This window comes from Numenius arquata, chromosome 16, assembly GCF_964106895.1.
Source record: "Numenius arquata chromosome 16, bNumArq3.hap1.1, whole genome shotgun sequence".
NCBI classification, from domain to species: domain Eukaryota; kingdom Metazoa; phylum Chordata; class Aves; order Charadriiformes; family Scolopacidae; genus Numenius; species Numenius arquata.
The window spans coordinates 10453623-10477932 of record NC_133591.1 but is presented as its reverse complement, the minus strand read 5'-3'; the positions used below and the strand labels follow the sequence as shown (position 1 = coordinate 10477932).

The following is a 24310-nucleotide window of genomic DNA, read 5'->3' as shown; positions in this document are numbered from 1 at the left end:
TCTGAGTTTTGTCAAAAGATGGTGTTGCTGAGACAGGTCCCGGAGCAGAACGAAGTTAGTGCTGACAGTTATGGGTCCCTGTACTGTAGGTGGTTCCTCCTCGCTGCTTGGTGGTTGTTGTTGGTAAACAGCAGCCACTCACCAACACCGCGAGTGAGGGGTATTATACGCACCCTGGGACGGTGTTGCATTAAGAATTAGCCCTGGTTTCAAACAGTTCTATCTGAATAGAGTCGTGCGATGCTTTATTGAAAGCGGTGTTTCATCTGTTTAAAGAATGCAATCTCCACATGTATCACTTCATCACCTAAATTTCCCTGAGGGCAGGAAGAGAAAAAGCAGGATTTGGCCTACTACTACATAATGAAATTTAACTGGAATGATGAAATAACTTGGAAGCCTGACAGCTACTCTGTTGTACGGAGATTTATTACTAGGATGTTACAGAAACAGCATTACTGAAGAACTTAACAAGCAAAAGCAGGTTCTGGAGAGCATCTCTCAGGAGTTAAGTCAATTCCTGCTCTTCAGATGTGGGATCTAGATGCACAGAAGTGGCCTGGCTCCCGTCACCATGAGGCAGGTCGGTGCCATCCACGCAGGCCGAGTCAGGCCCAGCTGCTGTGACCTGAGCAGCACCAGGTGTCGCTTCAGCGGAGCTCCCGTTGGTATAGTCGACCCTCTCGAAGAAGATGAGTAACTCGCAGTGCCTGGTCTGAGGGAAGAGGTCCACGGCCAGCGCTTTGATGGGGCGGAAGGCAGCTCCTTTGACTCTGTTGGAAGGGGCCCGGCAAAGGCTTGATGGGAAAGGGGAGGAAGAAGCGCATGAACACTCGAGTGCACTGCTCATCGCTGCTACTCTTCTACGAGAGACTTTTCTTCCCCAAAACTCAGCTCCACGACAGAGTTATTCAACACCCCTAGCATTTCCGTTATTACTCGTACAGTGGGCAATACAGCTCCAAGCTTGCTGTGCAGCAGCTGTCAGCTATTTCTGGTGAAATACAGCTTAAAGAGTAACAATGCAATGATGGTCTCCCTTCCCAAGAAGGGCGTATTTACTTAATTAACGCAAGAAATACTCACTCCACAAAGTTATTCATTGCAGCTCTGGGATTGCAGGCTACGTAGATAAGCTTCTTCAGATGTTCAGCTCTTCTAATGGCAAGAATTACCTTGGAATCTGGGTGATGAGAACCAAGGCAGCTGTTCACTAGTTCTGGGCACATCAACAGCCTCACAGAAACGTGCCAGGCCCTACCCCAGTGTGAACCAAACCGCTGCAGTACCCTCCTGCTGCCAGCTACACCCAAAGCCTCCCCCTTAATTTATCCCCTTGGTGCTTGCTTAGGTTCCCCACCAACCACCAGTTGTGGGAGAACAGACTTAAGAGAAGGCAAACTTACGCAGTCCTGCTCGTGGTGGATCTAGAATAGTAATGGGGTTCTGAGGAGCTAGTATGTTAATTAGGGAAGGAACAATATCTTCAGCCTTCCCACAATGAAATTCAATATTACTCAGTTCTATAAAAAAGGGAAAAGATGTTATCAGAGAACTTATCAAGTCAAAGCATCTTTCAGTACACTCAAATTAGATATTTAGTCCTTATGTCTTAGAAATTACAAACTGTTTTGTCTACCCTGAAATCAGTGTCATTTAAACAATCACTGGTACCTCAGATCTTTTGAATGACAGTAACTTGAGCACCTTCCGTTATCTGAACTGAAGCAAAACCCCACAAAAAAATAGCTATGGTTCATGTTTTATTTCTGAGGGTAAGTGTGGCTTCATCTCACTTTTACACCAAAATGTTCCATTTTTGGAGAAAAAAAAAAAAAGCTGGCTGTTAGTCAACAGGAAAATTGATCTCTCAGACTAACATGGTATTTGTTTTCAAGAGAGACTAAATGTTTAAAATGGACAAGATTACTATCAACAACATGTAATTCCAAGCTGCTTAGATAACGTACAGAGGAACCAACTATACAACTACAACACCTCTTAACAACCAACCATCTTAGCATTTTAGCTTAACTAACCATTAATCTGGGCATTGGCTTTGGCATCCTGCACAGCTTCTTGGCAGAGTTCAATTCCAATCACTTTCTTTACTTTCTATAGAATCAAAGGAAAAAGATCCGTCTGTGGTATGTAAATTTAACCATTATTCACAGCATCAGCAATGAACTACTAGACATGAACGCTGAATTGTACCTGCTCAGAGAATTACTGCCTTGCAGCCAGAAAAAGAGCTGAGAAGGGACCTGTGCGAATAAAGGGGCACTTCTTAGACTGAAATTGTGGGATGAACACTATTTTTCCCAAGCTGTGTGTGACAAGACTCCCCTTATGCTGGCGTCTGTCTTTTTTGGGGGGGCAGACTTCCTTATATGGTCTAGCAAGTTCCACTCTAAAAATAATGTAAGAAATGTTGGTTATTCATTAGTTAAGTGGACAGATTCTAGTGAATTTTGGCTATCCTACAGAACTACTTCCTCTTTTGACTGAGTTAGTTTCAAAATAATTTAGGCTGCTTGACACAAGCGTGAGCTTTCATAATGATTAGGTAAAATAGCCGCAAGCAGTTTAATTAGAAATTAATTGAAAAAATTAAGATACGTGTTTTGTTTCAAGTACATCCAGTAGTCTTTCATTGTAAGCACAACTAAAGATCTATATCTGTTAAGAGTACTTTATATCCAGGAGGAGAAGCTACTCGCTCACCTTTGCTAAAGAAATCCCAATGGTTCCTGTACCGCAGCAGATATCGAGCACGGTGCTCTCTGGGCTCAGCTGCGCCCACTCCCCGATGGCCGTGTACAAAACCTCTGCAGCTTGGGTGTTGACCTGGGAAATCATGGGTCAAACAGGTCAACTTCTTCACTAACAGCAAATGTGTTTTAATGAGTCTTAGGAAAGCATGTTTTCTTTTTCTTGTTTCTAAGAAATAAGTCAACTTCGCACATAAGTTAAAATCCCATATAACTGACCTAGACCAGCACATATTTAGAGCTCATCATTCCTTGCTAAAGTCTCACTCGGTTCTCTCTGAGAAACAATGTTTTGTTATCTGTGTTCTAGTAAAAACATGGCTTGTTCTGCACTACCTAAAAAGTAAGTTTGGAAGCTAGAGGAGACAAGAAGGAAAATGCTAAGCAACAAAGTGAAGTCTGGACTTCAGAAATACCTCCACTCCTTGAATAGAAGTAGTAAAGATTCAAACCCAGAAGAATAGAGCCATGATGGTGCACTCAGCAAGCTTTATTTTAACCTCGTTTGTAACACTGCTTTAATTATACACTGCTTCCTTAACCATAATGATTAATAAGCTTCCTAAACCAGTGCCTCTAGAGCAAGCATATTCTTTGTCTTAAAGAGCAAGCAAAGCACACTGGGGGGGGGGGGGGGGGGAAGTAGCCTATAATCTGTGGCAAATAATAGGAAAATACAGTTTAACTTCAATGTATTTAGGATGCCAAGTGATAATATACTTCCTTCCTATTTCAATACCTTCCATTTCAATGACACAGGCTACCTGCTGTGGCTTTAAAGTGTTGGGAGGGAAGAAATAATTTTTGGAAAAACAAACAAAAATCAGTACTACAAAGATTCCCGAACTACATATTGCATGTTCTGGATACATAAAGGCTGCCCTTCAACAGCAGGCAAGTGATACTGATCTAGTAAAAAGAAAATAAAAATTATCTTCAATGTGCCCCTGTTCATTCACTGTTTTTACAGCCAAACATAATACTCAAAGGTATTTAATTGCACCAAGTATATAACAGATTAAATCTCTGGGTATATACTGTCTCGTTACACAGCATTAGCCAAGCTTAAGGGCATTAATGTAAATCCAGTAAAATTAGCAACTTCGTATCATCCTTACTTGAAAAAATGCATGAGGCGAAATTCTAAATTTTAGGCCAAGAAGTTCTTCGTATATGTACTTATCGCCAGCCACGTGCTCCAAAGGCAAGTCTTCCAGATTGGGAGATTTCCTGGAGGAGAAAAAGGGACAAGGCACGGGGAGGCAAAATAAAGAGGGAAAAAAAAGAAAGAAGACCAACACGTTTGTTACAGTTTTTACCAAAAATGTAGTCATCTTGAAAACTGTAGTACTACAGACTGAGCAGTAATTCATAGTGGGCCAACAGTTATCAGATCCTTTTAGAGACTATCATCTTGGCCATGGTTTTCTTACAGGGTTCAACTGTTCCACTGATGTAACCAGTAGGACCAACATTGTCCCTAGACAAAGACGGTGCGAGCCTTGTGCTCTGTGGAAGAGAATGGGGAGATTAAAAAAACTAATCACATAAAATAGGGAAGAAAGGAGGCAGAAGTTACTTGTTGATAGTAATAAATATCCATCTACTGCTGTAAACGCTTCTACAGCTCAACAGCCAGCAACTAGTAGTGTGTTCACCCACTGAAACTCCTGCCTTTACCCAGTGAATGCTACAGGAGAATGGGAAATTTCAGGAGACTCCTTAAGATTGCAGAAAAGGTAAATAACTGTTCAACAAATTAGGAACCCTGCTGCTACTTTTATGAAATAGACAAAATAACGGTGTGGTAGCGCTACCTACTTTTCTGCTGTAAACACCAAAAATCCAGCCACCAGCGAAACCCCCCAAAGCAAAGTCAACTCCCTCACCTCTGTCCTTCCTCCACAAAGTACAGGGAAGTTACGCCACTGCTCTTTCCCATCCCTTCTGTGAAGTATTTTGCCAGAGAGATTTTCAGGTCAGCTAGATCTTCTTTACTTAATTTCTAAAGGTTTTATTTGAAAGAAGGGAGAATAATCACCTTAGTGACTTAAAGATATGATTTAGCGTATGCTTTCTATAAGCGCATTAATTACTTGTTCATTTGCACCGATCAGACTACTCTAAATAGGAGAGTAGTAATGCAAGGTAAACTACACCAACTAAGTATTCTACTTCTCTTTTGCACATGCTATTCATAAAATCAAATTTATCTCATTTTAAAGCTGTGTGTCTGTGCTGCACATTATAGATCAATTTAAATACCTGAGGATTAAAATAAGCAATTGCCATAACGTGGCCACTCCTGCTGGTACGGACTGTGAGCTGTTTCCAGTGACCTTCGTAGGTTTCTGGGCTGTAAACGGAGTAAGGAGTGGACCTGCAATTTTCAGAAGCTCAGTTACTTAACAGAGAACTACACTTTTGCATAACATTCAATAGTTTATTGCAACAAAAGAAGCTTATCATGCAAAGTGATGAAAAATGTTAAATACAAACAGAGGCTACATTGATTTGTCAAGAAAAGAATGACTTCTATATCTTAATTAAGAAAAAAGATAAAAAGAGTGATGAATAGATCAGATTCCATCTCCTAGTGCAAAATAATCTGTCCCTACTTCTCACAACCTTCTTACCTGTTTTAACCCATCCAAAATTACAGATAGGATACAGGCAGCTTCTCACTGCATTCAGAGAATGACACAACTTTTTATAATGTCTTCATTGGCTTCTGTGCTTCATACCAAGTTCAAACTTTCCATCTTCATGATTCTCCCGAGGTTTCCATTTTTGAGGATTTAATTGCTTTTTAAAGAAACCATTTTCTAAAAAGTACTGTTGCTTAAATTTACAACTTATGGTTTTTTCCCTGTTGTAGGATGATTATTCCCCCCATCCAAGGAAATAAATGAACTTTGTTATTCAAATTCCTCTTTAAAAAAGCCTTTTTCTGAGTATTCTTTACAGTTAGTGGAAGCAGCTCTCAAATAACAGGCACTTTTTGTTGTAGACTTATACATCTCATTGCTTGCAATAAAGCTCCGTTCGGCTGGTATCTGTCCCTCCACCTCAGAAAGCTGAGCAAGAGCAAGGGAAAAATACCCAGTGATCCAGGCACGAGACGTAAACATCAAAGAATGGCAGAAAATTGAGACCGGTATATGGTAGGTCTTAAAGCTCAGAACAAACACTAAGCTTTTCATAATATTTAATTTTATAAACATTTTTGAGTAAGACAGCAAAACCTTTACGGATAAGTCATTTTACTTATGCTCACCTTATGTAGTCTTGGAAAGCTTTTACTACTTTTTTGGCAATAGCAGGAATGTGAATAGTATCAAATGGCTCCACTACAGCACATGTACCACCCTTATATTTGCCAAGACGACAACCCACAGTTTTGTCTTCTTGATTTACACCAATCCCAATCAAGAACTCACATTTGTTGCGATATTCAGTCTAGATTTAAAATAAAGTTATGTAAGATATTTACATAGCACTTATTTGTACATGCCAAGCTTCTCCTGAAACAACCCTCACATGGTTAAATGTATATGGAAGATACTCATGGATTTTGATGCATGAGAACTAACAGCAATAATGAAAAAATATTAGTAAGTCTTGTTAGCTAAAGAGCAAAATATTGCCTCTGTTGAAGAATATTTGTATTAGCTGACAAAACAAGCTTGCAGGGACAGCATATTAATTTTAAAGTTAGGATATCCAGTTAATTCTAACTATTATTCTGCATCCTGTAAATATTTCCACACAATAATTATGTGAAAGGCAACGACATCTAAAATCCATCATTCATTACAAGAAGTTGTTGAATATTCAGTTTGTCCACTGTCTTTTAACTCCAAGTAACTAATTTAACCCTGAGCTCATTAACCCCATTCCATACCTTACCTAGGATTACGTTACCTGTAACGGTGATGCTTTTACTCCCTCTACCGGGCAACACAATTTATTATACTTCTGCTTCTGCAGGAACAACCAAGGTAATAAGGCTCTGTTGTTGTTTCCTATTTCCCTGCCCAAATCAGAAACAAAAATTGTAAAGTACACATTTAGAAAAACTGAGGTTAACAGCTGCACAAGGCATTTTTTTTTTCTTTTTCTTTTTTTGGCATAGGGCATAAAAAGATATCAGATTATAACATGAAGAATATTTCTTCCAGAAGAATTTTTTAACAGGCAAACCCCCTCCAACTTTATAAGAGCTTTAACCTGAAACAATAAGAGTTAAATGTATATATAAAGGTATGCACTATATTTATCAATGTACCCATGAGTGAAAAGAATGCCAATTTTATCTACATAAGTGAGTCAGGCAAGAGATAGAATTGATACTTTGATCTACAAAGACCAGCCATAAAAATTTGAGGCGATTTTTAAAGAAAAAATCCTAATAGTAGTTTACCATCTCTACAGATTGAGCACCACTTATGCCATTTGACAATGTCATTTTTTTTTTTTAAGGGCACTAACATCCTTCTGCTTAGGCCTATGGAACAACAGACCTTAACACAATGCCCCTTCATTTAGCAATCTTTTTGAGTCTGACTGAGAACAGCAATAGCAAGTTTTGTCAGCTGGAACAATTTTTAGGTCCTAGCATTGCAAATTATCTTTTATTTACTCTGTTGGGGGATTTGGTTTTTGACCTACCTCTAACTTACTTTATTTTACAGATAGCAATTTGTGCAAATTTAGCTATATCCCAACATACAATCAAGTCTCGTAAACATTACAGTAGCTTTACAAACAGGCATTACTTTGTCAGCTTCTGCAGCACTTGCTCACATTCCTGCTTCTTTTGGGCCAGCTGCTCTTCATAGGGCACGTTCCACAGCGGGGTCACCACATCTGCGATTTGCTTGCTCAGAGGCTCCTCTATGCTGACATTGGAGGGAGCCGGCCGCTTTGCCTCCCCCTGCTCCGACTCCTCTTCTTTTTTCCTTTTTTTTGCAATGGGGTCAGCCTTTGGCTTGGCAAGCCTCACACTCAGGTGCCGGCTCTTCCACAAAACCCCATGGAGGACTTTCATGGCCTTGTCCCTCTCCTCCTCACTCTTAAACGTCACAAACGCAAACGTCTGCTTCCCAAAAAGTTTTATCTTGTGAGGATTGAGTCCGTATTTGGCAAGGAACTTTTTCACATCATTAAACCCGATGTATTTGGGAAGGTTTTGTATTTCTACTTTATAGATCTCAGAGGTAAACAAGTCTCCCTTAATGTACCTGTACACGTCAGGGGAGGCTGCGGGGCCGCCCCCACCTCCATTGGCCTTGCTCCCCGCTTCAGCTCCATCCTCAGCCTCCGGCTGTACAGGAGCCGCCAGGCGGCCCGGCCCGCAGGGATCGCTTTCCTCCGCCATGCTCCCGCCAGCCTCCCCTCAGCCCGGACACCAGGTCAACCCCGACCCCGCCTAGCGTTCCCAACAGCCCGCTGCAAAAGGATGGGGGGAAGGAGAGAAACGATATTATGTATTTTTCAATGCCTGCCCCTCACCGCCACCGTTCCTCGCGTGCAGGGTCAGCTGCGTCGCTTAAAAATAATAATAACAGCGATTATAACACTGCCCCCCATCCGTCACGCACGTGGCTGCCATCTTGGGTCGGACGCGGGGTGGCCGCTGCCATGCCGCGAGGGCTGATGGGAAGGGCCTCGGGAGAAGGCGGCGACAACGACAACAAAAAAGGCTTCGCCGGGGGCAGGGCGGGCCGGTGCCGGTTCCCGGCGGACGCGGGTCGGGGCTGGTGGCGGTGCCGGTGCCGTCGCTGTCTCAGGGCCAGGCCTGGCGGCCACCGCGTACCGGGGGCGGGGCGGGAGCTGAGGGAAAGTGGGTGTTTCCCATCGTGCCTTGCGGCAGCGGCGGCGCGGGCTGCGGGAATGAGGTAAAGGCGGGAGGGGCGGGGGCGCGCGGCAGGAAGCGCGGCGGGCGGGCGGGCAGGCGGCGGCGCGAGCGGAGCGGAGCGAGCCCGGCCCCATGGCGGACACCAAGGTGAGGGGAGCGCGCGCGGCCCCGCGGGGAGAGTCGGGCCGGCCGGGCCGTGAGGGGGGAGGCGAGTGGGGGGGGGTTAACGGAAACAGGTGGGGCCCGGAGCGGGGGGAGGGGAGAGGCCTGAGGGCCTGGCGGTGGGGGGGGTACGTGGGGCGGCCGGGCTGAGGCGGGTGGGAGGCCCGCGGTCAGGTGAGGCCCGGGACCGTGGCGGAGAAGCCCTGGGCCTTGTTGGAGGGCCCGGCGCGGTGGGGCTGGAGGTGCCCGGCCTTTTGAGGCGACTAGGGCACGTGTGGCTGCTGGGGCCTGTCCCTCAGCCAGGCCGAGGCGACCCGCGGCCTCCCTTCCCTGGCCTGAGGAGGCCGGAGCCTCCTGCGGGCGCCGCGGCGCCGGCTGCCACTCGGACGATCCCCGGCGATCCCGCTCTCCGCTTTCCTCCTTTCTTCTCCACTTTCCCGCCCTTCCCCCAGCCCGGCTGACCGAGCCCGTCGTGCCGCGGCCCGGCGGGAGGAGAGCCCCACGTGCTCTGTATCGTGGGTTTATATCGTGATAACGGTATCTGCTTTCTCTTGCCTGTGGCTATTGTGAACTTTGCGTTTCTTACGGCTTCTGTAATTAATTGGTCAGGCGTAGAACGGATGATAAGATACGGGATGTGCTGCTTGCTACTGGAGGAGATGATACGTAAAAGTTTGGCCAGCGTTTCTTTTCTTGTTCCTTGAAAACAGATGTGACTTACGTCCTTCTCGCTTTTTTCTTATGTGCTGGAATAATGGGGACATAAAACTAATGATAGTTGGTGTGATGTTGTTGATATAACCACAATTTATTTTGCAACGTTTCTTACCTAATTCCCCCTTGACCCCTTTTTTTTTTTTTAAACTATTTAGTAGAAACAGATGGCTTCATTGGTGTGTATCTGCTCTGCAAAGGATATTCTTAGTCTGTAGGAGTGGAGTCTTCTATCTGTAAAGTGAAAGTAATATTTAAGTCTTAGATGTATAGACTGTTTTTCCTTTCTCCGTTAGTCAAACAACAATAAATTCCCCCCCCCGCTTTTCTCAGCTCAGTTCCCTTGACCCGAGATAGTTGTTTGTGACCTCATTAAACTTGCAGATGAATCTCCCTTCTAGGCTTCTCTATTAAATGCTTCTTAGCAGTGCATATGTATGAAGTATTAGAGATGTTTATCATTTACTTACTTGTCACATACTAAAAACAATTCTTAAGCTTAATGAATGTTATGGCAGATTCCTAAATAACTAAATAAGAAGTAGTATTTTGGCCATTTACCTGTAACCTAAAGTTCCCCAAAGAGTCCTAAAACAAAAAACTTGAATTGTTTCATAAGTGTTGCGACTGTGCTTCAAAAATACCTTTGATTGTGGATGATTCTCATACATAAGACTAGAATAATGAACTTTGGGATGTAATCTGTCCCTTAAGCTGGGTTGGGTGGTTACTGTGGTGGTGTGTGTTTTTTCTTTCTCTTTTTTTTTTTTTTTTCCCCATTAATGTTAGGTCCTTAACTACTAAGAAATAGTAGTGCTGTAGTGGCATAAAATATATTATATAGGAAAAACAGTTGAAGAAATTATCTTTCCATAACCAGTAACTATTGCTTCAAGGCCAAGCCTCTGCACAATTAATGAGAGTGGTAGAACTAAAACATCTAGCACTGCAAGAGCACCATTATTTTTTTTTCCTCCTTAGTGTGTTGATTTTAAAGCCATTTGTTTCCAGCTATAATTGTTCTTTATTGTTACAGGGTATTTCAGTTCATCTAATTGATGAATGGATATGTTTTCATTTTAGGCACAGATATGAGTACTTCAGATTTTAAGTACATAGTGAGTTTTGTGGGTTTTTCTATTTATTTTTTTTTCTCTCTAGGAAGCACATGAGGAGCATGATACTTCTACTGAAAATGCAGATGATTCTAACCATGATCCTCAGTTTGAGCCCATAGTTTCTCTCCCTGAGCAAGAAATAAAAACTCTGGAAGAGGATGAGGAAGAACTCTTTAAGATGTAAGTAGAATATTTCTGTATATTATATAAATGTTTATTAAGGTTAAACTTGAATGTGTTCATAAAAAGTTGGATAACTTGTTAGGAATCTCTGTGTATGAAGTGGTAGTCTAAGTTGGTTGGTATTCACTGTGGTGGCAGAGATTGAGTGGGGTCATGATTGGTAATAATGCCCCAAGAAACTCTGAAGTCTGGAATAATAGAAGGGAGCTGGTATTATGAATCTGACTTTGGTATTATTTAGCCTGAAATAAAACATTAACTTGGATAGTAATTAGAGCTTTGAAATTGTGTGATCACAGTATAAAACAAGTATCTTGGGGGGGGGGGGAGGAGGGGCATATATAGTGTTGCTGCTGTGCATCCCCAGTTGTAAAGGGTCATGTGTGATATACTGAAACAATAAAAGCAATAGATGCAGTAAAGTATTGGGGCCTTTGTGGCAGTACCTTTCTGTTGCCTTAAACGTAGTTGTAACCTTAGATTGGGCTTATTGTCAAATCAGGACAGCTTGCTTAAGATGTATGATCTGTCTGAAGAAGCAAATTATTACTTACAAAGTGTAAGTTCCAGTGCTCTGTAGGTTAATTTTTATGCCTACAAAGGGGTGAAGGAGGAAAGGAATCCTTTTTTTGAATGCTGGTTGCTCTGATAGCTGAACTTAGGGGAAGCACATACTGAATGCCAGCTGGACTCGGAAAGACAGACTTGAGTTGGAATAAAGTAGTTCATCTGCATCAGAGCATCTGTTACAGTAGCTTGCTCTCCAACATCTGACACCTTCTCTTGAAGGACCTGGCTTATTACAAGTGCCTATCCCTGGTTCTTTTATAGAAAAGTGTATTTTAGTATATATCCTGTAGTGTGACCGGGTGCTTCCTTTCCTATAGTAGTGTCTTAAACTCCTCACTAGCAGAGCTCAGACTGTCTCTTGGGTCAGTTTTGACTAATGTCCCAAACTACTCCTGTTTCTCTTTTGGCACTCTGGCATCTTGGAAGATTAAACAGTGATGTTCGGAAGCAGGTATGTTGCACTGCAGTGCAGCACTAAGCTTCCTTTATTCCTGATTTGAGAATAGCAACAACTAGGTTTTCGGAGTTAAGAGGAAATGAGTGACTCTAGAGGGTGAGGTGTTTTGTTAACAGTTGATCAAATATTGGGCTTGGAATTATACAAGACTCTTGACTTAGCCTCAAGCTGCTCAACTTCTTGAAATAATAGATACTGCTGGTTAGAGGTGGCAGTGGTATTTATAATATATATAAGAACTCTAACTATAGCAAAACCTGTTAATTTTGTTACCCTAATTCCTTAATTTAAATGGTTGCCTATACCAAATAGTTCATCATCCCCCAAAAGTGTGTCCAGCACTTACTGAATTTTAGTTATTATTGAATAGCAATTATATAACTCCTAGTAGTTTGGTATTAAATTTTCTAAACTTGTATGCTGAAGTAGAACAGGGAACCTTACAGAAGGAATTGTTTTCTTTCTTGTGTGTGGTTTTAAAAAAGAAGCTAACTGTACTGTTCAGTCGAGTATGCTGTTTCGATAAATGTTCTACATGCAGACTATCTTCTTAATTTCTCTTTTCTTCAAGGCGAGCAAAGCTATTCCGATTTGCATCTGAGAATGACCTTCCAGAATGGAAAGAACGAGGAACTGGTGATGTAAAACTCCTGAAACACAAGGAGAAGGGAACAATTCGTCTCCTCATGAGGAGGGATAAAACCCTAAAAATCTGTGCAAACCATTATAGTATGTTATATGTTGCTATACTTCTTATTTTTGTTTTTAAAAACTAAGCTTGTAGAATTGTACGTTGTAGATTAAGAGCTCTGTGGCTTTTTAGTAGCTGCTAGAGAATCTTTAAACAGGCATCAGATTTATATTAGACTGTAAATGTAGTTGTCTCTTGCTCTGCACGCAAGGCTACAAGCATTGAAAACAATGAGTGCTTATTCTTATGAATCGTTTTGGTGATTGACTGTGAAGCTGAGTCTTAAAGTTGGTTGTTTTCTTCAGACTCTGATAGTCTTCTAAAGACACTTTAACTGGGATAGACATTATGTGATTGCTCCTAGTGTGATGTTTAAGAAAGTGTAGAAAATGTAGGCCTTAATATTGTTTAGTATAAGAAATTAATGTATGCCAGCTTGTTTTCACAAAAGAATGAGAAATAAACAATCATGTAATAATTTTCTGTTTTGAGGTAAACATTTGCATTGGCAGAAGTGATTGCTTAACTATCAGAAAATGGACACTGAGGTGCTAAACTAATCTGTGGCTGCCTTTCTCTGCTTGTGAAATAAGCTGAAATGAACGTGGTATATTCAGCTAACTCATTCAAAAAGAATGTGTATTGAGAGCTGATGGAGCAGGAGAGGTTTGTTCCTTTGAGCCTCTTTGAATAAAAATAAACATGAAAGAGCAAGACAGACTTGAAAGTCATAACTAGCAACAGGTAGACTAATTTGGTAATGCTTTGTTACTTGCTTGCTTTGGTAATACTCAGGTTTTTATGCGAAGAGTATATAGCGTTCTCTGGAGTTGAACTACGTTTAGATAATTTGAAATAACTTGTTTGAAGTAGCTTAATATAAATTTGAAATCAGAAGCAATAATGCTTGTTTTCTTTGGGTAGATCTTTTCAGAAAGTCAGATGTTCAGGGACACAGGTGTTCCTGTTTAGTAAGTGAAATGGCAAATATAAAAGCAGTGTAGTCACCAACCAATAAAAATAAACATTTTGTTTAGGAAGATAAATACTGTATGTATGCAAAACAGAATTGATAAATTCATAGTGTTCATGTGGGGTTTTTTTCCTGGGAAACCTGCTTTCATTGTTAGATTTCTTTATTGAATTTATGCTGACTCACAGGCAGACGGAAAGACTCTGCAAAACTTTACATGAAAGAAAGTGTAATTTGATCTCTAAATTTAAAAAATGCAGGAAAGTGAGTAGGCTCTTCACATTTCTCCCGAACTAAACAGAGGACCCAGGGGTCAGGGAAAAAAAAAAGCCCTGCTTAAAATTTCTGTGTGTGCAATACGAAAAGTCTTAAGGTGAGAAGTAACATTTCAACTTCTCCAATCAGTCAAGTGAAGTAATTGTTGTCTTGGAGGGAAGGGGCTCCGTTACTGGGAAGGAAGCAATGGATTGAAAACATGCTGTGCACATCTTGTGGTACTTCAGAATTCTGTAGTATCTTGTAATAGAGCTTTAAACTGATGGGAGAGAAATGAACCTGATTTGATGGCTAATTGTAGGAATAATGCTTTTTCAACTTTTTTTTTGGTAGTATGTAGTATTTTCAGTGTACAAAAGAGGACTGAATGCAGTTTGTCTGGATGCCTTTTCCTGCTAAACCATTTGACTGCTCTTCAGAGTTGTGCTTAGTGACTGCATCTCTCTTAGTATCGAATCATCTGTTTTAACAAGAATTTAATCAAACCCTCAATTTCTTAGCAATAGGGAATCTAGCATTCTTTTATATGGCAGTGGTCTGGCATCATTTTACTTGAGGCTGTAAAGAAAAATATATACGGGCACCATTTTCTTCTGTTTAACCAAAAGTAATTCTGTGTAAAGTGCTTTGCATAACCATTGTGGTCAGTTGTTGATAAGATCTATGGAGGCTGGTGTGGAAAATATTTACTATTGTGCTGTGTACATCTTCTAATGCTTTCTTTTCAGTCACACCCTTAATGGAGCTGAAGCCTAATGCTGGGAGCGACAGGGCATGGGTCTGGAACACACATGCTGACTTTGCAGATGAAAGCCCCAAGCCTGAACTTCTGGCAATCCGATTTTTAAATGCAGAGAGTGAGTGAACTCACGTGGATTGTATACTGTTGTGTTACACTGCATGTCTGAACACTCCTGTAAACCACTGTTGTAGATACACCGTGTCTTACCACCTCATGGTAGTGTTAGTTAATTGCCGCTTTAACTGAGAGAAGTCAGTTAATCGCTTAACCATATGTGTTGACAAACAGTGTAATAATTAGGTCTCTAGTAATATTTACAGAGCTTCCTGCCCTGGGCACTTTTTTTCTTTTGAACTTCAGCCACTTCATGCAAGTGTAGCGCCAATTAGAATAAAACTAAAACCAGTGATACTATGGGGTAGAGATTAATACGTGCAGGTGCTCAATTGTAGTTAAGATTACATTTTTGCATTAGAAATAAGGAAATAACTGACCTGAGATTTCTGGTCCACCTGCATTAGCAGGTGATCTCACTGCTTTTTTTTTTTATGTTTTTTTAATGAAGTATCTAATATCTTGTTTGTTTTGATTAAAAGGAACACTCAGTGAAAAGTGCTAGTCAGGCCCAACTGTCATACTAGTTGGTGGGTTTTTCTGGAGTGACTACACTGGTTACCACAACAGAAGGTGGGTCTGTAGTTACATACAGATCAGCTGATCGGGCTGAATGACAGTGTAGTTTTCCCAGCTCCTTAGGATTGAATCAAAGTGGGGTGTTTTTCATTGAAAAAAGAAGCGAAGTGAAAGGAAAAATTGTCTTGTGTTTCCTGCTTTACCATTTGCCACACTGGTGTGTTAGCCACCTCTTCTCCCGACAAGCTAGATAGCTAATAAAGTGGCTGTATATTTTAAAACTAGATGGATTTGCCTACATCTGGGAGGACCTTAGTATATCTTGCTTGCTTCCTTGTCCTCAAATCCCCAACATCATATTGTTTAGTCAAATAAATCTTTCTGATCCACCTGCTTAATACTTGCTTCTTTCTTAATCAAATATGAAATTAAAGGGGTTTGGTAACTATTTGCTCATCTTTGAAAAGTCTTTCCCTCTTTCTGGTAGAGGTGGTTCCGGTTACTGAGAAATTTGTTTTGAGGGAGCAGTCCTTTTTGCCTGTTTACCCTTTGTGGTACTGACTAAGCAGATGACAGGTGAACAGATGGAAGCATGCCCTTCAAATATCTTTTCTTTTTGAGATGCTTGAAAAGGAATCAATACAAATACTTCCTGGACTAGTTTCATAGTGGCTTCTGAATTCCTTTGGGGCAACAGTGACCTCATGTGGTCAGTCGGACCAAGTTGGTGTACTAAGTTACCTTCTTTATAGTTCTGCTGTTAGAAAGTACCTTGCTGGTCTGCTTTTGTGTCTTGTTGCTTGTATTACTTGTGTAGAAACGTTATTGTAACTTGATCAGCTGCTTGGAATGACTGTTAAATCAAATGGTGGCTTAGACCAAAGCATAATGAATGTTACGCTTCCTTAGCTATTGTAGTCGGGAGTAGTTCAGTCCAGGCCTTTGGGTATTGAATCTGAATTCTGTACTAATGAAACAGGCTTTATCTTCTGTTCTTGACGCCAAGAACCCTAAGTTACAGTAAGAATGTGGAAGTCTTTTAGGGTATAATGTAGCTGACAAGGATAGTAGTTCAAAGCTAATAATCAGTATTTTCTACACAGACAGTCACATTAACAGTCTCTGACAACATATTCTTACTCCTGTAGGCTAGGGACAGTTGGGGGTTGCAATAACTACAAAACAACTCCTTCTGGCATTGTATTAAATAATTTCCAAAATAAGCCGCTTTAATGGACTTGCTAAAGAAAATAAACTGCTTCTGCACAAAGATGTGATTCAAGAATTTTGCATAGCGTCTTTTATGATTTTTAAATTAGTTTCTTATAAGTACCTACAAGTTTTGTTTATGAAACTTCTCCAGTATCTTTCCTTGAGATTGGAAGTATTCAATGTTGCAAGGAGGTAAAACTAATGAAAGAAATATTCTATCTTTACTGAAACAGATGCACAAAAATTCAAGGCAAAATTTGAAGAATGCAGGAATGAAGTAGACAAGAGAGCAAAGAAAGGTAAGGTTAAAAGTCAAAGTGTAATAATCCCTTTCTCTAGCTGTCTGTGTGGTTATAGCCCCTGGGGTATCATGGTGTTTTAGCAGACTCACTCTGTGCTGAACTGCAGTCTTCAGTTCAGGTACTTTTTCTGTCTGCGAGAGCAATAATTCACGGGAGTGACAATTGCCTTCTTTCTTGTAGAAGGCTGTTACAATTGCTGTTGGGACATTGCTTTTTTTAGAAAGGCTACTGAAGAATCATTTCTGGTTTATAGTACACAAATGAACTGTGAACACTGCAACCACTGTGATATTTCCTCCTTCCAGTTCCTCTTCCCAAATTCCACAAATATACAGTCATGCAAGTAGAATACTTTTTTTTTTATAGTTTTTAACATATATGAAGTTGTAGCATTTCTTCACAGATCTCTTATTTAATAGATTAAAGCACTGCCTCCCAGAATTTCCTGTGACAAGACGTCTCACCATGTAAAGATTTCCATCTTTCTTTCTAAAGTACAGATGGTCTGCAGTCAGTGCTCTTAAAGATACTTAGATCGGAATTTTTCAGTCTCAAGAACTTCCTATTCCCCAGTTTCAAACTGGGGAACTTGGCTTGTTTTTTCGGTTAAGATAGGCAAGAAGCTAGGGACTTGAAATGCTTATTTGAGTGGACACTGTATGGAGTCTGCTACTGGTATCAGCAAAGCTGACCAAATGTTGTGTTTCTCAGTCACTAGGGTTAGGCCCTCATTTAGTGATTAAAACAAGCAAGTGGTATTTCTTGAATTCTGACATCTGAGGTAATTAGCAAAGTAAAAGAAATGGAATGAATCATTCCAGTGCGCAGTGGAAAATTTCTTTACTTTTGTTCTTATTGTAAGTTCCAGCTGCCTCACTACACACCCCTCACCCTCCACTTCTCTACTCTTTCTCCTGTAACAGGAAAATCCATTACTGCCTGTATGTAACTTTTTTCCCCTAATCAATCTCTTAGCAGGCACAGACAAAAATGATAGTGCTGATAAAGTTGCTGAAAAACTAGAAGAGCTTTCTGTAAAGGAAGAGAGCAAAGAATCTGAGAAGAAAGAGACCAAGGAAAAAACTGAAGAAAAGCAATAAATCATCCTGGGCCTTGCAGTTTTTCCTTTACTTGTTTGTTTCTTTCTTTTTCCTTTTTTCTTTTTTTTTTTTATTAATTTTTACAAGGGACTTTATAAGGAACTGAATTCAACGTTCAGGTTGTTTTTTCTAAGCTTTTGCCCTTTTGAAGATGTCTTCAGAAAATCCATTCCCTGATCATGAAAATGTACTGTGCTAACTTTCTTTTCCATAGTGGAAACACTTATTTATAGTCATCCAAAAGAGTGAATAAAACAAACTTGAAAACAGCATCAGAGGACAGAACTGAGTTTTCTATATACTTTAAAGGCTTATGAGTATACTTGTTTCATTGGGTGTTGAGATACATATCATCATACCTGTGGATTAAGTAGGTTAACAGACTTTACCAACAGGGAAGGTTAAGATTACATACGTGTTTCTTATACAGCTTCTAAAACTGTAATATAACAGACCTTTCATACTTTTTCTGCTGTGTGTTCCTGAGCAGGGAATGTGCCTGTGACTCTTGAAATGCAGCAGACTTCTGGAATCGGGCGATAGAGCATTCCTGGCACACTATTAATGATGTTCCATCAGACAGTGAAAATAAAGACAGGGGAGAAAATGTATTACGTAAGACTTGAGCAAGTATTTTCCTCTTACAAAATAAAACCCACCCACCCACCCCCATCCCAATTTGTTAATATTTGCTAATATTACAAATGCTTGACTCTAGCCAAAGTAGTTGCTGTGGTCCCAGATCTTCCATGATGTATTGTTTGCTGACTGAAGGCAGTAGCAGCCTCTTATGCTCTAAGGTGTGTACAAAGGAATCTTAACTCTTTGAGTACCTTACTATGAGATTCCCCATGTCAGCATATCATAAAAGTTGTACTCTAAAATTATTAGCCTTTTTTTTCAGGGCTTTGGAGCTTGCATCGTTTTTACGAATTGGAGGGGTTCTGAACTTTTAAGATGCATGGTGGGAGGCCTCTTGGAGAGAGGTGGTCTGACACTGACTTTGGAACAGTTGATTATGTTGTACATGCCGAAGGAGCACTCTCCTTGCCAGAACGGGCAAATTGATCAAATCTCTTCCCTGCAAATGTTTTATGTTTATCCGGTTTCAAGTTAGTGCTAGAGAGTAGGAAAATAAACTATAGTAAGCAATAAAATCCACACAATTTTAAAGTCTGATAGATGAATTGAATTTCATTGTTAACCACTAACACAAAGGTTGTGTTGGGGTAGCAATGGAATTCTGTAATATTGTAATATTGTTTCCAAAATAATTATGAAAACTGTACAAAGCTTGCTAAACTTTCAGACTGCATGATGCTAACATTGGATAGCAAGACCTTGCTGTCTTCGTAAAGAGGCTTTCCAAGTAGGTCAGGCTCTGCAGTCTACCTGAGGAAAATATATTTTTTAAAAATCTTGTCTTTCTACTTAGCACTGCCTTTTGATGCTACAATGAACTAGTCTTAAATCTGGAACTGTAATTAGGGTACTCACTTCATTCAAACATAGTAATTCCTTTGGTGTTGTGCATGTTCCCCTTCAAGTATGGCAGATATCAAAAGTCTGTTAATTAGCAAAGATGGTTGAAAGGCAAAATAAAATGCTCTTTAGTGTTTCTGGTTTGGAAATAACAAGACAAAGCTATTCTGAAGTACTTAACATTTGAATGTAAAAGCCAAATCTTTATCCGTGAGTCACTGTAAATTCTCTGATCTGATAATGTCAAACAGTGTGTCTAAATTGATAGAAATGACATTTAAAAATTTCAAAATAAATTTAAATTTTCATTTAAAGGATTTGCTTTTTATTTAAAGAACTCTTACTGGGAATGCATTTTTAGCCTGCAGGGGCAAAGTGATGAAAGCAGCAAAATGGGTGAGTTTGATTTCACTGTCAAATATTGTACAGAAGAGGGGAGGCAACACTTGAATAATTTAATTTGTCATAATCTTAGATATTGACAACTGCTTAATTTTATTACCTTCTGTTCTTCCCCTCTTTGTTTATTCATGCATGCTTAAATGATTTCAAGACATTTCCATTCCTGTTTAGGTTAACTGATCCATGTTTACATTTCATGGATTACAACCATCCTTATTGCAAGCCTGCAATCTCCAAGAGCCAAGTTATGAGGGACCACTCAGTAAAATAACTTCTCTGGATAGCATTTGGCTGAAGAATGTCTTAGTCTTCTAAACTAAGAATGGTTAGTCAGTGTTGCTTAGAAGCCATAGGTGTGCTGTTCTACAAATTAAAAAGCAGTAAGTATTTTTAAAATTGATCTCAGTGAAATAAAGCTTTTTTTGTTAAAGTCATTCTAATGATAAACTTTCCTATATGTAACAGAGAAAACCAAGAAATGTTCTTGAAATGTTTTTGTAGCTTACTGTATACTGAGTATTCTAGAGTTTTAGCTGATGTGTCATCTTGTCCCCCCTGCCCAGATCACCAGGAGTTCATGCTTTCCCACCATCCTCACTGTTCACAGGGTTATTAAGGTGATAGAATCCAACACGTCTTGTCAGGCAGTAGACAATCTTAAAATAATAACGTGGCTCAAAAACAGCAGTGGTCCTTTGACAAAACAGTCCTTCCCGAATTTGTGGGCAACTACTAAAATTTGTCAATTGCTTTATACTCATTTCTAAAATGGCAATAACTTCAGTGTGATTTCAATACCTGAACCTGTTTGAAGGTATTGTGTCATAGGAAAAATGGATAGCGCAGAAACTTTTTTAGTCATTGTTCAGACACAGTACAGAAACTCACCGTATCTTTAATTTCAGCATTTTATAGGGGTGTGTTGAGACTTAATTTGTCTCTAGGATTCTAGAGACATATTGGATTCTAGGCTATTTTAACACCTGCAGTTGAATAGTGGTTACTTCCCCTTTTACTACTAGTGAGGCAAGGTAACTCCAGCAGCTTTAAATGTAGTCTAGAATAATGGAGAATGTAGTTTTGTTAATGCAGCTGGTAAGAGAATAAAGTCTTTTTAAGCATTTCTAACTTGTAACAGCATTACTGAGAATATGGCTGAATCTTGCAGAAGGTACAAGTGAAGGTTTTGAAGAGGTTTTAATCCATTTTTACTAAAAATGGAAACTACAGTATGATTAGTAAAGCATTTTTAGGTGCTGTATCTGCAATTTGTACAAATTCTGCTTGCTTCAAGTGCAGAAAGATGCTGTATAGCCAGGGTTAATAACCCGGCTTTTGTTGGTACTAACGGTTTTGTGTGCATAAAACTGGATGGATGAGTGTCTGAGGACACCTGAAAGATTAATTTAACTGAAAAATAGTTAAATTTTGTTACGCATCAAAATACTATCTTCTTGACAGGTAATTATGTTTTTTAAAAAATAGACTTAAGGTTTTTTATTATAAAAATGAATTAAGAATGGTTCTTTCTAAATCCTGTGTTACTTACTTTGAAGGCTACACTAATAGATTGGTTTTTTTCCCTCCAGGAATAAGCTTGTATTAGTGATACTAAATGTCTCATTCACAAATTGCAAACACCCCAATTTGCTGTATTTTAACACTGTAAATGTTGATTTTTTTTTTTTTTTCCCCCCCTGTGTAATAAGGTAACTTGTGTCAAACACAAGTTTTCTGTGATACCAAAACTTAGAAAATTAAAATTATTCTCAACACTGTGCAGACATGAGAATATTGTGAATCTTTTATTATTTTTGATAAAACATACTGAAGAAATACCTGTATGTAAAGGACAAAGTCTGAATAGTTCTTTCAGTTGTGTTACTAAATGTCTTGGAACTTGTTTAATTTAAAAATTTGAATGATTTAATTGCAAAATGAGGGATTAATTTGTATGTGTACCTTCATCATGGAAAGAACTGTGACAAGGCTGTGCAAGAGAGGAGGAGGAGGGCTGAGGTTTGCAGATACACCATCTCTGTTCTCACTCGGTGCCCTGTGTAGAGGTGTGGGGAGGTATTTTGTTCAGGAAGCATCCGCAGCCTGAGCAGTACTTCCCTGCCTGTGACCTGCAGCCTGAGGCCAGCCATACCAGTTGGGAGTATGGATTTCCCAGTTTGAGTGTCTGTCAGATCCTGAAGGTGGATGCAGTGCTTCATGGCTAATCAATCTGCTGAACTGACTTCCCACAACAGAAACGCTCTGCCTTACACTGCCACATCTCTCAGTGTGTTCCCTTGAATAACTGAATGGAAAAGTTTGATGTTATTAGAAACTTTTCTCTAAAGAAAAAAATATCTGATTTAGAGTTCAGAAAACTCAACTCGATACCTTATTAATATTGAATTGCAACTATTTGTGTAGAAATGGAGATTGTGGTGGATGTAACATGATAAACTGCCTTTTATTTTTTTATTTTTTTTTAATCTTTTGTAGAAAGTGCCATCAGCTTTCAAGGCTGAGTACTTAACAGTGGTGTGGTTATTTAAAACAAACACAAACCTCTCCCCAGTTAAGTTGCTGTAGCTGTATTTGTTTATGTCCTTCTGCTCCCAGTACACCTATCTGTTCTGGCTGGTCCAGCTTGTTTCCTGCGAGCTGTATTTCTAAGGTGTCTGTGGCAAGCTAGTGTCTTAATTTTGATTAGCCGAACTAATTTCAAAGTGTTCTTAAATGGCTGAAGTCTTGTCTAAATGTGTAAACTTGGACTAGTTTAGTGAGGTGTGTATACAATATTTTTTTTTTCATTTTTGCTTTTATGATGGTTTATTTAGGATTTAACTTAAAGGTGTTCTTAATTAGATTTAGCTAGAATTACTCTTTAAAATAGAAATAAGAGGAATTAACGAGTCTGTCACTAACCTTAACTAAATCTTTGACAATGTATCATTTTCAGAGTCAGGAGATAACAGAAACTGACTGCAACAGATCAGAATTATTTTTCTTGATGAGGAAAAGTTTGAAGTAATCAGCTGTAGAGTGGATTGTACATGTAAGTGATTTCTCAGACTAGTTCATGTGAAAACAAGGTGCTCCCTCAAGGAAGCAGCTTGTGCAATTATATAAGGAAATAATTCTTGAAGCTGTGAAAACTGACAAGAACAGGAGCAAAAAACACACCTTATATTTAAAAGTTGAATAGTTATTAGTATCTGCAGCTATGCATCAGATTTATGACCACTGGTGTAGTTTTCCAATATGCAAATTTAAGTATGGAATACATTTGTCCACTTCTATCACATTAGACATTAACCACTGACTTAAGACCTCCTCATATATGAAAAATGTGTGTGTAACAAATTTGCTACGGTCTCCTAGTGAAAATGCAACCTACATTACATTCTTAAATAAATGACATTTGTAGAAATACTTCTTTATTTTTTAATGGGGTTTGTGGAATATAGTTTGTCTGTTATGTTTTTAATCAACTTAATGACACATTAAATACAAACCAGGTGCTAGCACAAATCTGGATTAGATGTTATGTACAGCAAACTTTATTTTATGGACTACTGCAAATATTTAATGAACTTTGTATTTCAAACTTACTTTCAACTTTTAAGCTGGAGAAGTCCAGCTTTTTTTTTGTTGTTTATCAGTCTTGACTCTACAAACTTAGATCAGCTGATTCACTGTACTGTAGATATTAACTGTTGTATCGAGATGTGCAATTTACTTACGAGTTAACAGAGAAGCTAATGGTGTCACTAGTTCTTGCCTATTCATGTTGTGCTGGCTGTACTCATTTCAAGTAGCTAAAAGTATATAGTTTTCTAATGCTGTTTTTGCATAAAAGCAATTATAGCCATGTAAACATCAACAAAGATGGATTGGACATTAAAATGACTGAGTATTTTGCATTCTTTGAAGGGTATTTCTCAAGACCATTCTACTAGGTATAATTAAAGTTACATTGCTTCATATAAATAGTGCTTATCAGTTTTAATATCTTAATTTGTTTGCTGGTACATGAATCACTGTTGGCTTTCTGAGTTTCAGCAGCATCATTTAGAGTGATATTGCATCCCAGTGGAGGAGGATTATATTAATGGTTTTAAACAGGATGGTTGGTGAATCTTCAAAACTATTCAGAGGGCTACTTTATTCTAACGTAAGTAGTTCCTTGTGGGGATGGTTTAGGAATCGGTCTGTAAATAAAGAAATAGAAGTCTCATAACAAATGTAACTTGATGTGCCCCATCAGTACAGTTAGGAAATGGATGTTACACAAGTTCTGTTCTAAGCAGATGCTATTCCATGGAAAATATCTTTTGGAAGAATCTAGAAAATGATGTGGAATATCCGTTTAGCCTACTGAAAAGTCATTATTAGGTAATAATTTCTTGATATATCTAGTAACAAATAAACTTAACCAACTAAATGAAGGTTGTCATATTAAAGTTCCAATGGTTAACTGAGTAGGCCTGGCTTGGACCCAGAACTGTCTGGCCTTGCTTGGACATTTTGCCAGCACCATGCTGTGTGTGGTGATCCAGATGTCCTCTGTTCTCAGCACTGCAAGGCTGAGGGAAAACCAGCTTTCACAGAACACCTAATTGCTGATCTTTCAGGGTCCTGCCAGTGACCCTGAACAGTTTGCAG

General features: G+C 39.4%; 2 protein-coding genes and 1 non-coding gene across 5 annotated transcripts; 2 read left to right on the top strand and 1 right to left on the bottom strand.

The window, feature by feature from the left end:
- Positions 1 to 409: 409 nt before the first annotated feature.
- Positions 410 to 8359, bottom strand: TRMT2A (tRNA methyltransferase 2 homolog A). The gene is made up of 11 exons (XM_074159884.1): positions 7550 to 8359; positions 6696 to 6804; positions 6049 to 6230; positions 5037 to 5151; positions 4661 to 4776; positions 3890 to 4001; positions 2725 to 2847; positions 2040 to 2115; positions 1407 to 1523; positions 1087 to 1183; positions 410 to 797 (listed from the first exon to the last, which is right to left on the bottom strand). Exons 1-11 carry the CDS (start codon positions 8149 to 8151, stop codon positions 509 to 511), a joined length of 1938 nt encoding a protein of 645 aa, XP_074015985.1. The 5' UTR covers positions 8152 to 8359; the 3' UTR covers positions 410 to 508.
- A 141-nt stretch (positions 8360 to 8500) lies between these two features.
- On the top strand, positions 8501 to 21429 carry RANBP1 (RAN binding protein 1). 3 transcript variants are annotated; one of them, XM_074159888.1, is made up of 6 exons: positions 8501 to 8671; positions 10669 to 10805; positions 12407 to 12564; positions 14504 to 14632; positions 16596 to 16661; positions 17640 to 19557. In XM_074159888.1, coding segments are annotated over exons 2-6 (480 nt in total). In that variant the 5' UTR covers positions 8501 to 8671; positions 10669 to 10803; the 3' UTR covers positions 17765 to 19557. The 3 variants fall into 3 exon arrangements, with proteins under 3 accessions (XP_074015989.1, XP_074015987.1, XP_074015988.1); XM_074159886.1 differs by lacking the exon at positions 8501 to 8671 and adding an exon at positions 8692 to 8778 and having other exon boundaries at positions 17640 to 21429; XM_074159887.1 differs by lacking the exon at positions 8501 to 8671 and adding an exon at positions 8703 to 8778 and having other exon boundaries at positions 17643 to 19551.
- On the top strand, positions 16744 to 16876 carry LOC141472720 (small nucleolar RNA SNORA77). The gene has a single exon (XR_012463542.1). It is a non-coding gene; the product is annotated as a small nucleolar RNA SNORA77 (small nucleolar RNA).
- Positions 21430 to 24310: the final 2881 nt, after the last annotated feature.